Source organism: Muntiacus reevesi, chromosome 12, assembly GCF_963930625.1.
Source record: "Muntiacus reevesi chromosome 12, mMunRee1.1, whole genome shotgun sequence".
Lineage (NCBI taxonomy): Eukaryota > Metazoa > Chordata > Mammalia > Artiodactyla > Cervidae > Muntiacus > Muntiacus reevesi.
In genome coordinates, this window is record NC_089260.1 from 76,088,564 (window position 1) to 76,103,953 (window position 15,390).

General features: G+C 48.8%; 2 protein-coding genes across 2 annotated transcripts in view; both read left to right on the top strand.

The window, feature by feature from the left end:
* Positions 1–15,390, top strand: part of GLI4 (GLI family zinc finger 4) — a 413,072-nt gene that overhangs the window by 33,494 nt on the left and 364,188 nt on the right. The gene's annotated exons all lie outside the window — the stretch shown is intronic.
* PSCA (prostate stem cell antigen) lies at positions 325–8,734 on the top strand. The gene is given in 5 exon segments (XM_065902638.1): positions 325–435; positions 6,506–6,749; positions 7,295–7,363; positions 7,366–7,392; positions 8,036–8,734. Coding segments are annotated over 4 exon segments (372 nt in total). The 5' UTR covers positions 325–435; positions 6,506–6,685; the 3' UTR covers positions 8,248–8,734.

The following is a 15,390-nucleotide window of genomic DNA, read 5'->3' on the forward strand; positions in this document are numbered from 1 at the left end:
GATGTTTTTAGGAACAGATTTTGTGATCTCAATCCTTGCATCTCCTCATATCTAGAGAAGCACTAAATCCCTTACTGGTGACATCAGATCCTCATGACTAACAAAAACCTTTTGTAAAATGAGTGCTTCATGGTATTGAACTCCGCCTTCACCAAAACCTTGTATATTGACTTTCCCCCACTGCCACTTTGGAGCAGTCTCTCAGCTATCTGGGATGCTGCCTCCCAGGCTGCAGTCCTCATTTTGTCCCAAATAAAACTTAACTCACAACTCTCAAGTTGTACATCTTTCTTTAGTTGACAGTTATGGTGACCAACGAAGCAACCCAGAGTGGACTTCCTTCCTTTGACTGGACTCCACGAGGAACCGGAGCTTTGGTACCAGCAGTGGCCCCCTGCGCCCGCCCGCCTCCTCGGGGAGTGCAGACGAATTTGGGTAAGTCTCTCCTGGTTCTTGAATCTCCCGTATTGGTTGAGATTCTGAGTTTATTTGGTGGTGGAGCAGACCTGCCCCCTCCTAGTAGAACAGATACTGGGGTGGGCCCGGGTGAAACATCCAAGGCATACCCACTCATGGTCTAGACACTGAGTGGGGCTTGGTTGAAAGATACTGAAGAATTCCCACCCAGTCCAAAGATACTGGGTGGGGGTCTGGCTGAAAGGTGCCAGGAGAATTGCCCACCCAGTGGAAAGGTACTGGCTAGGGGGGCTCGACTGGGAAAAAAATCTAGGAATACCCAAGGCTCGGCTGAAAGATGCCGAGGTCCCTCCGTTTTAGGGGACTGAACAGTCTTGGCTGTTCTGACACTTTTCCCCAATTTGACTGCCATTATAGAATTTGTCAGGATAAAAGTGAGGAAAATACATGAGAGCTTTGCTCTGAAGAAAAGGGACAAGACTCCTCCCGGCCAGTTTCAGTTTTCTCAGGTGGCTGAGAAATTTACGGGAGTGGTGGAGGCCTAGTCCTCATACAGTGCTGTGGTCCCATAGGGAAACCCAGTCATTAATTAAAATACTTGTTCATCGGAGGGTCGCACATAAGAACTGCCATTCAGCGACCTGAGCAGCCTCGGTGGTCTTAGATTGCTGGAGGCAGAACCCGAGACATGTAAGATGAGCTGAAACAGCTCTGAGGTGACTCCTGGAGGAGTTACACTCACAAGCAGCACATGGGCCCACTACACAAGTTCACTAGTGACTTTTATTCCTGACAAATTCAGCTTAAAATAGGATACAGAATCTCTCAAAAACAGAAACAAAGGAATGTCAGAAAGTCAGCCTCTGACTAACACTCATGTACGATACATACGGGGCTCATACTTGCAAGTACCTAGTTAATTGGAGAAATTATAATAAAAGAGATCTGAACCTAAAATGGCCAAATTGGGGTTCTTTTGATATTCTAAAATTGATATTTTTGCGTGCACAGTTAGAAAAAGCCGGCCGTGCTTTGAAAGCTTCTAAAGCAGGAAATGATAGAGTAACTTCTTTGCAGAAAATCAACAAGAAATTGCTTGAAACTATCAGAACTAAAAAGGCTGCTAGCACTGACTTTGCGAGATCACAGGTCTAGTGGAACTGGGAAGTCACATTCAGCATTTATGCCATTTGGCTTTTGATTTCTGGGCATCACTTTAGTATCTTTTTGGGGCACTCTTGCCACTTGGCTTTTGACTTCTGGGCATCTCTTTGCCTTTTGTTTCATCTGGAGTGTGACTCCTGGCTGGTGAAGTTCTGGTTCGGTTTGGTTTGAGTGCACAGACATCTGGTACAAACTGTTCGAGCTAATAGGTGAATTGCTCACTCTAACGCTCCACACCCGACCTGGGAACTCCTTGGGAAATTTTTTAAATGACTGGCTAATCTATAACTATGATCCAATGACAAGAAAAGTGGCCTAAAAATATTAGATCTTTATTGACAAGGAGAGGAAAATGAACTGAAGCTCCCTTATGTCCAGTACTTCCTCCTGTAATCAACAGCCTGGGGCTGATCAAACTAAGACACCTACTTCCCCAGAGGGAAAATCCCTTCTGGAACCAATCTGCCTTTGTTTTCAGGGCCAAGTTGAGTACTAAATTTTGGTCTAGTTGGCCTAAATTTTGTCTATAAAAACTATGGTCACCAAAAAAATTACAATTTTTGACAATGTGGTCACAATATTCTTTAGACTCAAGAGGAAAGTTGAAAAAAAAGTTATCTCTAAGAATTCTTGCCCTTTGGAAGTAACTCCTCCTATACCTTTAGACCAGAGCTCTCTGGATCACTTATCTAGACCGTATCTAATTACTGAAAACAAAGGAACAAAAAGGGGAATAAAGCCTTTTAAAATCTTACTCCAAACGCTCTTTTATTCATAACTAAGTTTGGAAAGCAAAGCTGTAAGATCTGTTGTGTCTATTTGGATGTATGTGTATCTCAGTGTGTGTCTTTGTTTTTTTGATAAAATTGCTGATTGCTGAGATCAGTTTGTAAATGAGCTCTAGTCTAATTGGCCTTAAAGAAAAGTAAGCACTTACAAATCAAATAATTCTAAATACAAGAGAAAGTAACCTAAATAAATTTCAGGTTCATGTGAACTGGGAAATATTCAGTATTAAATACCTGATATTAAACAGAATATTTTCATTGTACCTAGGTTTATTTATTTTTTTTAGTTTATTTTTATTAGTTGGAGGCTAATTACTTTACAATATTGTAGTGGTTTTTGCCATACATTGACATGAATCAGCCATGGATTCACATGTGTTCCCCATCCTGATCCCCCCTCCCGCCTCCCTCCCCATCCCATCCCTCTGGGTCTTCCCAGCACACCAGCCCCGAGCACTTGTCTCATGCATCCAACCTGGACTGGCGATCTGTTTCACACTTGATGATGTACCTAGGTTTAATATAAATTAAATATTAGTATATCTGTTACAAATTTGTCAGCAAGGAAATTACCTTGAGTGAAGAAACTTCTAAAAAACTGTAAATGAAATGAGAACTCTATTAGGAATGTCTGTCTAAAATAGTCTATCCAGATTGGGGTAACTTGAACTTCTAAGGGTTGTACTAAACTAAGTGTTGGAAGTCTATTGAATAGCTAAGTCATTTCCAAATAAAATAAGAATTGTAAACATTTACTACTAAACACTACCTCTTATAGAGAAACTAAAGAGATTTAGGATTAAAAATAAATGATGTTTGGTGCCATCCTAAAATGTTCTCTCTAAGAAAACAAAGGTTTTAGAAATTATCACTGCTTAATGTTCATTACTTTTAGACATGCCTACATTATTTAGATCAACAAACATTAATATCAGGTATTTAATACTGAATATTTCCCCCCGAACCCAGGATGGACGTGTCCGGATGCTGGTCAGGTGAACAGGGTCTCAGTGCCCCCCCCCCCCCCCCACTCCACACACACTGCTCACACAGGTACATGTGTTCACACTCAGAGCTACAAGACATGGCCTTAGTTTTGAGAACCTACAGTGGGAGCCTGCCCTGCGGCCCCTCTCCCCAGTCGGTCAGTGACGTGGCCGTGAACGAATTACCCTCCTGCTTATACATGCATTTTTCTAAAGGAAAATGTCTACAAAGGTGGAAGAGAGCTCAGCTGTGGTTTTGCAATAATATCCCATCTTTATTTTTTAATTGTGCATAAAGTAGTGAATTAATCTGAAAACAGTGTCCATTAAAGTGGAGGGCCATGTGGCAGCCCCAGGAGGGGGCGGTGGTCTGTTGGCAAGGGTCCCTGTGAGGTGGGGTCCTGCCCCGCAGCCGGTTCTGCCAGCCCGGGGTCACCCTGGCAAGATCCAGGAGAGCCCTGAGCCAGGTGAGGAGGCAGGATCTCCAGGGAACTGGCTTGGCCCATGGGCGGGTAGGTGGAGGGCCAACAAGGAACAGGAAAATCTAGAGTCCCAGGAGGAGGCTACAGAGGAGAGGGGGCTCAGGGGACATCACGCCGAAGGCACTGCCTGACCCCGTCCACCCCAGGAGGGGCTGCAGGGAGTGGGCAGGCCTCCCAGGAAGTGGGACCACCGGACGGACGGTCCAGGTTCAGTGGATGCCTGAGTGGCAGCGTCAGAGCTCAGATTTTGACCCCAGTGAGAGCTCAGTTTAGGGCCAAGATCGAGCTCAAACTGTGATCAAGGAGTGGCGTTTAATAACAGTCTTCAGGGCATCAGGGCCAAGGTCTTCTCTATCCGAGGTGCGGCTGTTAGTCATCTATCTTGGTCAGCTAGGGCCGCCGTAACAGAATGCCACAGGCTGGTTGACAAACAAGGCCATCTGCTGCTCTCCAGTTCCGGAGGCTGGCAGTCTGCGGTCAGCGCTCCTCATGGGCAGGAGCTGCTGGGGCCTCTTCCTGGTCTGCAGGTGGCCCCCTGGCCCTGTATCCTCACATGGTAGAGACGGGGCGGATGCCCAACCTCCGACCCGTCCAGCCCTTGTCTCTGAGAACCATCACATTGGGCTTCAGCGTATGGATTTGGGGAGGACACAGTCCAGCCCCGGCCCCTCAAAATTCACGTCCTTCTCATACGCACGGTGCCCTCACACCATCCCGACGACCTCAAAAGCCCTAACTCATTAAAGGGCCAACACGAGCGCCTAGAGCCTGAAGTCTCCCCCGACCTCCTCTCATCACGCGTGGCTGAGTCTGGGTGGGATTCATCCTGGCAGATTCCTCTCCAGCTGTGAATCTGTGAAGCCAGACAAGTTCTGTGCCTCCAAATACAGCAGTGGGATAGACTGAGAACTATCCACTGCTAAGGGAGAAACGGGAAGACAGGATGACAGGTCCCAAAGCCAGCAAAGCCGGTCCTGCCCGGTGTCAGCCAACTTCTGCGGTGACTGAATGGCAGCATTCTTGACCTACGCCCCTGGACACCAGGAGACCCCCATTAGGGTAACCGAGAATGTCTCCAGGCCCTGCCAAAGGTCCCCTGGGCCGCAGAAATAACGCCCCTGTCTGAGAACCACTGCCTCACAATGACCACTTCATATCAAATCACATCACCAAACTCAGAGGCAACGGTTAGTGTTTGAAGAATGAGTTTTCCAGGCTGGTGCTAGGTGCTGAATGCCTTGAATACAAAGACAGAAAAGAAAGGCCCCAGCCCAAGGCACCCCTGCCGTGGTGAACTGGAGTGAGGGTGGGGTGCAGACAGGCAGCCCTAGTGGAAAGAGCAAAGGCACAAGCATTTTGCTTTCCATGTGAGGCAGCTGAGCCTGTGGGGGAAGATGGCCTGGGAGGGCGGGGTTCAGAGAGAAAGTTCCAGGTAGGCCTCCACGGCCCAGGGCATCCCCCGCAGTGCTGACCCTCCAGCAGTGTCCTCTCCACCTGTGACAGGCCCCGGCCCTTTTCCAGGATAAATCAAAGAGGGGAGTAACATCTGCTCCCTGAGGGCATCTGCGCGGCCAGGAAGATCTGAGGAAACGAAAGGCGCTCTCCCCCACAGGGCTGGGCTCACGCCAGGCTCACGCCAGACTCACATCGGGGCCAGCAGGCACTTGGTGTGGCTTGGGCCATCTACTCCAAGGGGTCCCAGGAAGACTGCTCACAAAGGTCAGGTGAAAGGACCGCAGGGATCACTCCTGGCCCCCAGGTCAACAGTGGTCAGGAGCCACTGTTCCCACCCCCACCACTGGGTTTGGAGGAATGCGGGAAGGGCCGCGTTAGGGAAATTAAAATGGAAGAAGTCTGGTTCAGGCTTTGGAAGCAGGAGGTCAGGCCTCTGGCAAGCTCGCAAGCACAGTAAGTCAGGCAACACTTTAGATCAGAAAGGGTCTTGGAATTCTTGAGCCCCTGAAGGGATTGGTCTGGCCAATCTCCAGGGTCTAACTCACAACGTGAAGTGATCAGCATTGTAAAACTTTAAAAAAACAGAGCTGCATTTTTGCTGATGATGGTATCAGTTTGCAGCCTGGGCTTATAAGCAGGAGCCCCCAAAACTGCAATCGGAAGTCTCACCCATAGGGTGGACGCACCACTGGTGACCCTTTCCCAATTAGGGCTCCAGATTGCTAGAGGGTCTTCCCAGAGCTTTTAAATCAGGATAAGCAGTTGGCCCAAGCTGGTGATGTTTAATATGCTGTTAACTGCTCTCTGTTCTGTTTCTTTCTTTGCTTTTCTTTTAATGACTGTATATTATAATTAAGTCAAACAGTCCTCTGTTAAATATTGAAATTGTTTACTTGTGTGTAACAAGTAGTTTCTTTTGTTAACAAATCTGTCAAACCTAAAACAGTTTTTGGCAATACAGGCGGGTTCCCAGAGGCTGGCCGGAGCCGCTGTGATGGGAGAAGCCTGGGAAACAGATGCAGTCACTGTCATGGCTCCCGTGGCGCCTGGGTGTGGCCAAAGAGCTGGCCTTCTGACGAACTTCCCACCCTCAGGTCTTGAGCGTGGAAGCCTTTCTGGGCTCCTTATGGAGCCGCCCTCTCTACGATGGTGGGGAAGCCACCTGCGGGCCTCCTCCCGGGGTGGCTGAGAAATGGCCCCCTGTCCCCTGCAGGCTCTGCCTTCTGGAAACAGAGAGAAGGCCAGGGAGGGTGCAGCTTGGCGGGTGCTGCGGATCTGCCCTGCCCTGGGGCCTGGACCGTCAGTGGTGACCGTGGCCAGCTGCCACCACCACCACCACCCCCCACCCCCACCGCCAGCAGAGCCCTTAAAGCCGCCCAGGCTCTGCTCGCCCATGCCCACCATCATGAAGGCTCTCCTCCTCGCCCTGCTCGCTGCTAACTGGGCCTTGCAGCCAGGTGAGACTTGAGTGGGCCCGGGGAAGAGCTGGGGGAGCAGGGCCCTGGGGGTGGGATGATGAGGGAGGCAAGAGGGGCCAAGAGGGAGGAGGCGGCGGGGAGGAGGCAGACGGGAGAAGGGGCTTGAGGCACCGATGCAGCCTGCGTGCAGGCAAGCCATGCGCGACCTGTTGGCGCTGGGATGTGTGAACCTCAGCTTCGACCCGTCCTGCCCTAGGAGACGAATCACCAGGAGCTGGAGCCTTGCCCCAGGGACAGAGCCGGCCCGGCCAAGGATGCACCCACCGCTTGTCACTGCGGGGACGGGGCCACTGAGAGGCACCTTGCTCTCCCCTGCCTGGTGCCCCTCCCTCTCAGGTGCGTGGCATCGTGACAGGGCCTTAGGGAGGCTGGGCAGGGCGCCCCCGTGTGCGGGGCCCCTAGTCTGTGGCTCTTGTGCACTGGACGGTGCCCCCCACTCCATGCAGGAGAGGAGGAAACGAGGTTCCTGTCCCCCCACCCTGCAGAGGGGGCAGCCCTTCACCCCACTCCTCATCCCCCCACAGGCACCGCCCTCCAGTGTTACTCCTGCGAGGACCAGGGCAACAACAAGGGCTGCCAGTGTGTGCAGAACTGCAGAACCATTGCTGGACCGAGCGCGTCAGTGAGTGGCTGATGTTCCCCTGGCCTCTCTGCATCCTGCCCTGACCCCCGCGCCATCCCCCAGATGCCCTGCCCCTATGCCATCCTGCCCCCACCCCCCGCCATCCCCTGGACACCCTGCCCCCCACCCCATGCCATCCCCCAGATGCCCCGCACCTTCCCTCTATTGGCAGGTGCTCCAAGGTCCCGGGATTGGGTCTCCACACTGGACTGTTCATCCTTCTGACCACCCGCCCACCGGCCCTCTTGTTCTCCCGTCCCTGCACAGATATGGGCACTCCATTTCCCATCCGTCCACCCCCACCCTACCCCTCCACCCACCCGTCTGTCCCCTCACCCATAACCCGTCCCTTTCATCACTCACCCTCTGAGCACCCATTGGCCCTCATCCCTCCATCCTATATCCACTCATTCACTGAACATCTCCAGTGTCGGCAGAGGGTCTGGATGCCCAAGCATGTGGACATGGATGAGACCAGGCCCCCCACCCTCACAGGGCTCATCGTCTTGGGGTCGACCCAAGCTGACTCTGGAGTTTCAGTCAGAGTCAGGACATGAGGCAGGCCGCGGGAGCTGGGCCAGGGCAGGTGGGTGAGTGCCCAGGGCCCAGCCCTGCTCAGCATCTCCACCGCCCCCCCATCCAGAAGCCATCGGTCTCCTGACCGTCACCAGCAAAGGCTGCAGCTCGCACTGTGTGGAGGACGCGAGGAATTCCTTTGGGAGCAAGAAAAATGCATGCTGCTGCGCCAACCTGAGCAACGCCAGCGGGGCCCACGCCCTGCAGCTGGCCGGCGTCACCCCGGCGCTGCTTGCTACTCTCGGCCATCGGTCACTCTGGGGCCGGGCCCAGCTGTAGGATCCAGGAGGACCCTGCTGTGCCCCGTGCCAGGCAGCGGTGTCCAGGGTCCGGGTCACTCCTGACACACCTGGCCCCGTCACAGACCCTCCGAGACCCTCACTCAGGTCGGGCGATGCCCCCTGCCCTTCCCAGCACTCCGCGGCTCCCTCGAGGACTCCTGCCCAGCTCCCACTGCCCAGCAGGCTGGGCTTCATGATGTGAAACGGCCAGCAGATAGCCCACCAGACCCCTGCCCAATATTCTGACCCACCCTTAACCCTTGCTCAAGCATGTCTTCCTCCAGGAAGCCTTCCCTGCCTGCCCCTCCACGAGCTGAGCCAAGTTCTGCCTGCAGCGTCCTCCGCACCCAGCACAGAGCAGGCTCTCGGGAGGGCCCTGCAAAGGCTGGGAGGAAGTGTTCTGAGTAGGCCTGGAGTCAGCAGTGTGAGGTCCTGAGAGCCCCAAGAGAGGAAGCTCGGAGGGCAGTGCTTGTTCGTGGGGGTTGGGGGGCAGCAACGCCATACACACAGTAGGCTCTTAATAAAGGCCCGTGGGCTTTAAAGGCCCGTGGGCTTGGCGGCAGAGAGCCTCTGTCCTTGCTTGCCCCCCGCGGAGGTCAGGGTCGGGGTCCGGGGCTGTGCGGGTGTAAACATGGAAACGTGGAGCACGTTTAGAGCTCATAGAAAGAAAGAAAGCCAAGGATGAGGATCCCAAGTGCTGGCGCCCGGAAAGTCTCTGCAGGACCCAAGGTCCAGAGGGAAGGACTGTGGCGCTGAGAGCAGCCAGCCCACTGAGCCGGGCTCCGGGTTCGGGGCCCGCGCATCAGCCTCTCCCCGTGGGGGTCGCTCCGCCCAGGGTCGAGGCTCAGGGCCCCCAAACCCTGCTCTGGACTCTGCAGGCGAGCGTGAGAGGGGAGCCCTGGCTGCACCCTTCATGCCTGCGCCCCGGGTCCTGCCCCACCTCCTGCCGTTCCCTGCGGTCTCGCAGCCGTGAGCCTCCACGACAGCTCTGCTCCCAGCCCGGCTCCCCGGGCAGAGGTCTCCCCTCCTGCAGGACAGGGTGCTGACGGCCCCCCGCAAGGGTGCTGACAGCACGGGGCCACCTCAGGGGCAGCCCCCCCACGCCCTGTCCCCACACAGAGGCCACGGGGAGGGGCAAAGAGGAAGTGCAAACCCCTGTCCCCAAGCTCCGGGACAACACCTGCCCCCATCTCACCTTTACGGTGTTGCTTGTGCAGGAGCGAGGCGCATTCTGTGAGCTGACACACCTGGTCACACTTCTCAGGGAAACCACCTTGTTTCTACCCTCTGTCTCTCCTTGGTGAGGAATAGAAACCCTGCAGTGGCCAAAGTGGTCCTCCACATGGACCGGCATGTTTCTGTTTTTAAGATGACCCTTGCACCTTGCACGGGGGAGATGCTGTCTGATCCGCTCACATCTCCAGTAGCGGGTGATGACCCAGCAGACATGACAGTCCTTGCCACACGCCAGGCTCTTCTCGGTCACCTCCCGCACAATCATTCATTCATTCCTCCCTACTTAGAGGTGGGGCTGTGCAGAGGAGAAACCTGAAGCAGGGAGGTGAGGCAGTTTGCCCGAGATCACGCAGTCAGCTAGTTAGAACTGGCAAGGCTGCACATTCAAACTCCAGTAGAAACAGGCTCAGAGAGGTGAAGGAGCTGACCTGAGGTCACACAGCTGGCTCCTGCCCACCCCAAACCAGGCCCCCCAGTGGGCATCTCCCGCTCTGGCCCCAGCTCCCAGCCACACTCAGTCCCGGGCCGTCCTCCTCCAAGGACTCTGGCTGCACTGGACCACCTGTCTGGCCCTTGCAGGGCTGAGGTTGGTGGGCTCCCCGCAGGCTGATGACTGGTCTGACTCCCTGGGGATATCCCCACCCTCCCCACTTGACTCCAGCTGCTCAAGGAGGCAGGCTGGACAGCAGGGAGTGTGGGTCTCTGGGGGGTGCTCTGCAGTCCTGGGGTACCTCAAGGGCCCTTCCTGAGTCAGGAGAGATGCCCAGAGCTTCCCCACGCCCGGTGGGTGTCTCTCCTGACTCAGGAAGGGCCCCCTGAGGTACCCCAGGACTGCAGAGCACACCCTGGAGACCCCATCATCCGACCCACATAGGCTGCGGGGGTCAGCCCCCAGGTGAGTCACTGGCTCGCTGCTGAATGCTAGGGACTGTGTCTGCGCCCAGCCTGGGCCTGGGCACACAGCACCCAGAAAAGAATTCCAGCCCTGGGAGTAATCTGGTCAGTCCCCCCAGAGTCTCCCAGGGTCCACCCCTGCACTTTGACAGAGCTGCCCTCTGCCAGGGCGACCACCCCGTTTTTATAGAACTGAATTTCTGCTCCACAGCAGACTGGCTGCCCAGCTGGCACTGCAGACAAACAGGTCTGCGCCCTGGTTCTGTCCGGCCTGCAGGCTACCTCCTTACGGTGACCAAGGCGTGCGTGGACCCATGTGAACCCAAAACCGGGACTGGCTAGGCCAAAAGTGCCCACAGAGCTGCTGCCACCGGGATCTGGGACCCCCGCGCGGAATTGCTGGGGTCCGGACCCAGGGGCGGGATCCAGGTGGGGCCGGGGTTGAGAGGGTCCTTTCCTAGGCAGGTTGATGGGAAGTCTAGGGGTCCCCAAGGAGAGAGAGGTCTGGAATTCTCAAGGAGGAAGAAAGGACAAACTTTTCCCCTCTACATTCCTTAGAATTATATAAGAATAATGTATCCTGCTTGAGGACAGTCTCTGGAAAAAACTTTCTGGCTAATCCTGTTATCTCAAAATGCAAATCATGGGAGTAGGTCTGGTGTTGGGGTCCTTTAATGGACCAGGACCCGGCGGTCCGGAGTCCACAATAAGTAAGTGAAAGAGAGAGCCGGAGAGAGAGGGGGAGGGGGGGAGAGAGAGAGAGAGAGAGAGAGAAAGAAAGAAACACACAAGGGCCCAAGCTCTGATGGAGCCAAGGTGCTTTAATGATTTTTCTGTGCTTATATATAGGCTGTAGTACAAGAAACTTCTTTTGATAATGATAAAGATCAGAAAACCAAATGTACAGTAGCTGTTACCAAGGGAATAAAGGATAATAATGGTCACAAGATCAGGAGACAATCCATAACTCAAGAAAGGGGATCAAGACTAAGCAGTTTTGTTGTAAAGAGAATGTTTTACTAAAGAAGACCCAAGCCTATCTCACACAACGACCTCAGTCCTGAGAGCTGCCTGCAGTGCTACTCACTTCTGGCAGAAGCTGATAAGGAACAGAGGATTTATGAGAAACAGCATGTCAAACACTCCCTGACAATTCCCCCTTATTTATTTATAATATTTGTAAAAAGAGTTCTGACCAGAAGACTTTGTTTAGTTTTAAAAATCTTTGCATGAAGGCAATGGTAGATGACAAATAGAATTGTCAAGACAATCACTAAAATTACAGTTCCAGACCTGATGCTGTGAGTAATGCTTTGAAACCATCCACGTGGGGCTAGCCTAGATAATTGATCAGCTAGTTGTTCAGCTAAAGTTTCCAAATTAGTGGAAGAGGGCAGATTATTAGAAAAGGTTTCAAATATTTCTTTTTGTAATAATTGTACATTCAGAGAGTCATTATCATGTGTTTTGTAAATGAAATTTGACTTGTTCCCAGTTGTAGGCATTATTATTGAATTGAACAGGAGTGACACAAAGTTGAGTAGAATTCTAATCACATTTTAGTATCACCTGTTTTTGTACATCTAATAATTGATCTCCAACCCATTTGATGGCTGTTTTTAGTTCCTGTATTTCATCTTGAATATCCTCATCTATCTGAGCCTGAGTGGATAAAATTATGTGTTTGAATTGAGGTTTGTAAAGTAACACCAGTGATGGAAGCAGTGGTGCAAATAGCTGTTAATCCCAAAATGCCAAAAATCAGCCACCCAATGAATCATTTAGATCACTGGAGCAATTTAGTAAGTAACCGGGAAGCAGGTCCAGCCATGGGACCTTCTTCCCAGGGCCGCTGGAGATTTACTAGTAACCACAGATTATGTTGAGATCAAAGAATCAAAAGGGAGTCATTTCTCAAGGAAATAGAGGAGTTAAGACAAGTGTATAATTTACAATTTATGCAAGTTACAGAAAATAAAGTCTTATTGAATTGTAAATTTCCTATCGCTATAACAAAAGGAAGTGGAACACAAGCTTGTATGAAATATGATTGATTATAATGAAAGAAATCATTTATATGACAACTGGTCCCTGTGAAATGTCCAGTCCAAGTCCTAAGTTCTTCGGCGTTTGCAGCAAGTTTCCAGATGTCCCATTGTTTAGGCCCAATCTGTTGATCAAGGACGATTCGAGGACGGTGGGGGGGGGGGGGCATTCCACCGTCAAGCCACCCAAGAAGTCCTCTGTCATGGTAATTCTCCATTGTAGTATTAGTAACCTTCCATGCTATTTGAGTAACATAATCACACATAGTGCTGTTAATATCATATGAGCAGTTAGATAACCACATACCATGGGGTCCCCAATCGACAATTGTATGATTAGCCATAAACACTGATTTTCCTGATCTGGCCTGACTTTGTCCCAATGAACAGGAATATATTTAAAGTTCTTATTAGTAAACCCTTTGCACAGTGGTCTTTGTTCTTTCCCTAATTCTTTCCCTAAAGTTTCAGTAGTATAAACATGGCTGATGGACAAAGAAAGGGCAGTAAATAATCCAAGCAGCGTCCAAAAGTCCTCTTTTGGAGGCAGGGCGAAAGCCCAAGTCTGTCGGCTAATGTTTATGCATAATTCTGTTGGGCCCATACACAAAGGAGGGACTTCATAACCTAGAGAGATATTAATTAGTTTTTCTTCTTCTTCAGGATGAGAGGGCCCCTCCAAGTTCCAAGGAGGGGGCATATGTGTTGAGTCATTAGTGGATATGATTGATCTTATATCTGTCCATTTTATAACCTACAATTAAAAACGGGGGTTAGGTATATAAGCCCAATAAGTGTGATCAATCAAGTCAGCCTGAGCGGGGGAAGCAAAAGCAAGCAAAGCAAGCATAGCGAAGAAAAGTATTTTCAGGATTCCCAGGCATTCCCTGTTGAGAAATCAGATTTTCAGTTTGATTAGTAAGGATTTTTATCTCTCGCCAAGGAGGAAGATCATAAGGTCGGTGACGTTGAGTGTGGCGTTTTTTGGAAGTTCTTAAAGCTGCCATGGCTGTATTGGAATTCCTTCCTCCTGGGGTTTTTGTTGTTTTGTCTCTAGTCTGAATGCTGGGGGCCCCCTTGAATCTTCTGAAGAGGAAGTCATGTGAGGTCATTGGATCCATCTGGAGAAATAGAAGCATACCCCTTTCCCTGTAAGATTAGTTTCTTAGATTTCCATTGATTAGTTAAACCCATCTTGATATCAAATGGGCAAAGGAAGGCAGGTGTCCTTTAATGTTTCAAAATGTTTTTCTGCTTTTGTCAAAATATCTCCTTGAGGTAAGTTTAAAAAATTTAAAACAAATAAGGCTACATTAACAATAGTTATAGAAAGAAAGGAAAGCGATAATGATGAAAACATTCCTAGGAAATATTTCAGTCCAAAAGAAAAGAGAAATCTGTTTGGGATTGGTATTTGGCTGTGGTTTTGAATTAATGGGTTGATTTTCTCTTCATTCAGTACATACATTTTTCCTGATATAAAAATAAATGGAATCTGACTGTGTTTTAAGTGGTTTGTGTTATTTGGGGCAAAGGATTAGAAGCAAACATTCAAACATTTTTTTCTAAATGAAATTATTGAAAAACTGATGCAGAACAACTTGACAAATGAAATGTTGCTCATATCCAAATATATTTGACCTTGTCCTTGGAAAAGAAATGCAGCCTGGCAGCTGTTGAATCTCTGTTCAGTGTGTTAAAGAAGGTGATTATACTTTCAAGACAGACCTGAAAAGATGGTGAATATTTTGCATTTTTTATATTCTTAGGAACAAATAATTTATTTGGCAAATGGTGTCTTTTTTATGTTGCTTTTGTTTTGTATTGTGAAACAGGCATCGAAGTTGATGTTGTTTTGTTTTAAGAATCTTACAGACTGGAAACAGAAATAAAGCTATATTAATAGTAGTTATAGGCTTAAAGAATATATTGCATTAGAATCTAGTAAAGTCTGTTCTGGATAAGGAAAAGTGTTCCTGTGTATTTCCCCTTATTTAATTTTTTATTTGCAGTTACAGTGTCTGATGTGTTTGTTTAATTATGTCTTGTGCTTGTGGATTATAAGGAATGTCTGTGATCTGTTTAATAGAGAAGGAATGTAAAAATTGTTTGAACTGCTTAGAAATATAGGCAGGGGTGTTGCCCGTTTTTATAGAATTAGGTGTTCTCATTACCACAAAGTAAGTTGATAGGTGGGTTATAACATGTTGTGTAGTTTTACCTTGGAGAGGTGTGGCCCCTAGAAAAGAAGAATTTGTATTGATTGAGACATGGTAGAAGGAAGAGGAAGAAAGTTCAGGGTAATGAGTTACATCTATTTGTCATGAAATTCTCTTTTATTTGTCATAAACCTTTTTTTATATTTTTGTATTCATCATTTTATTTGCCATTTCTTATATCTTTTTATTAAAAGCATATATCTTATTTTTCTTTTTTTTAAAAAAAAAGCATATATCTTACTTTTCTTTAGCAACTATAAAGTGTCTTGTATGTTAGTATTTTACAGATTGGTGAATATATTTATTATATCATATTATATGTTATTATATATATTTATTTTTATATAAATATATACATATTTATTAACAGCTTAAAAATCTCTTTAGTTTTTCTGTAAGAAAAACTTTTTGTAAGAAGAAGTTAATGTTCAGTAATTAATGTTTTAAAATCTTACTTCATTTGGAAATGACCTATTTAATAAACTTTTATTATTTAGTTTAGTATAACTCCAGAAACTTAAGTTACCCCAATCCTAAGAGATTGTTTTAGATTGTAATAATAGATTATAATAATAGATTATTCTATCAAAAATATAATTATTTTTAATAGAGTTTATCTAAAGGTTTTCATCTCATTTATATATATATATACATATATAAAAGAGTTAGCTTTTTGTTGACAAATTTAGTTTACCTTAAACCTAGGCATAATAAAAGTATTATATAATGTTGATGACTTAAGATATG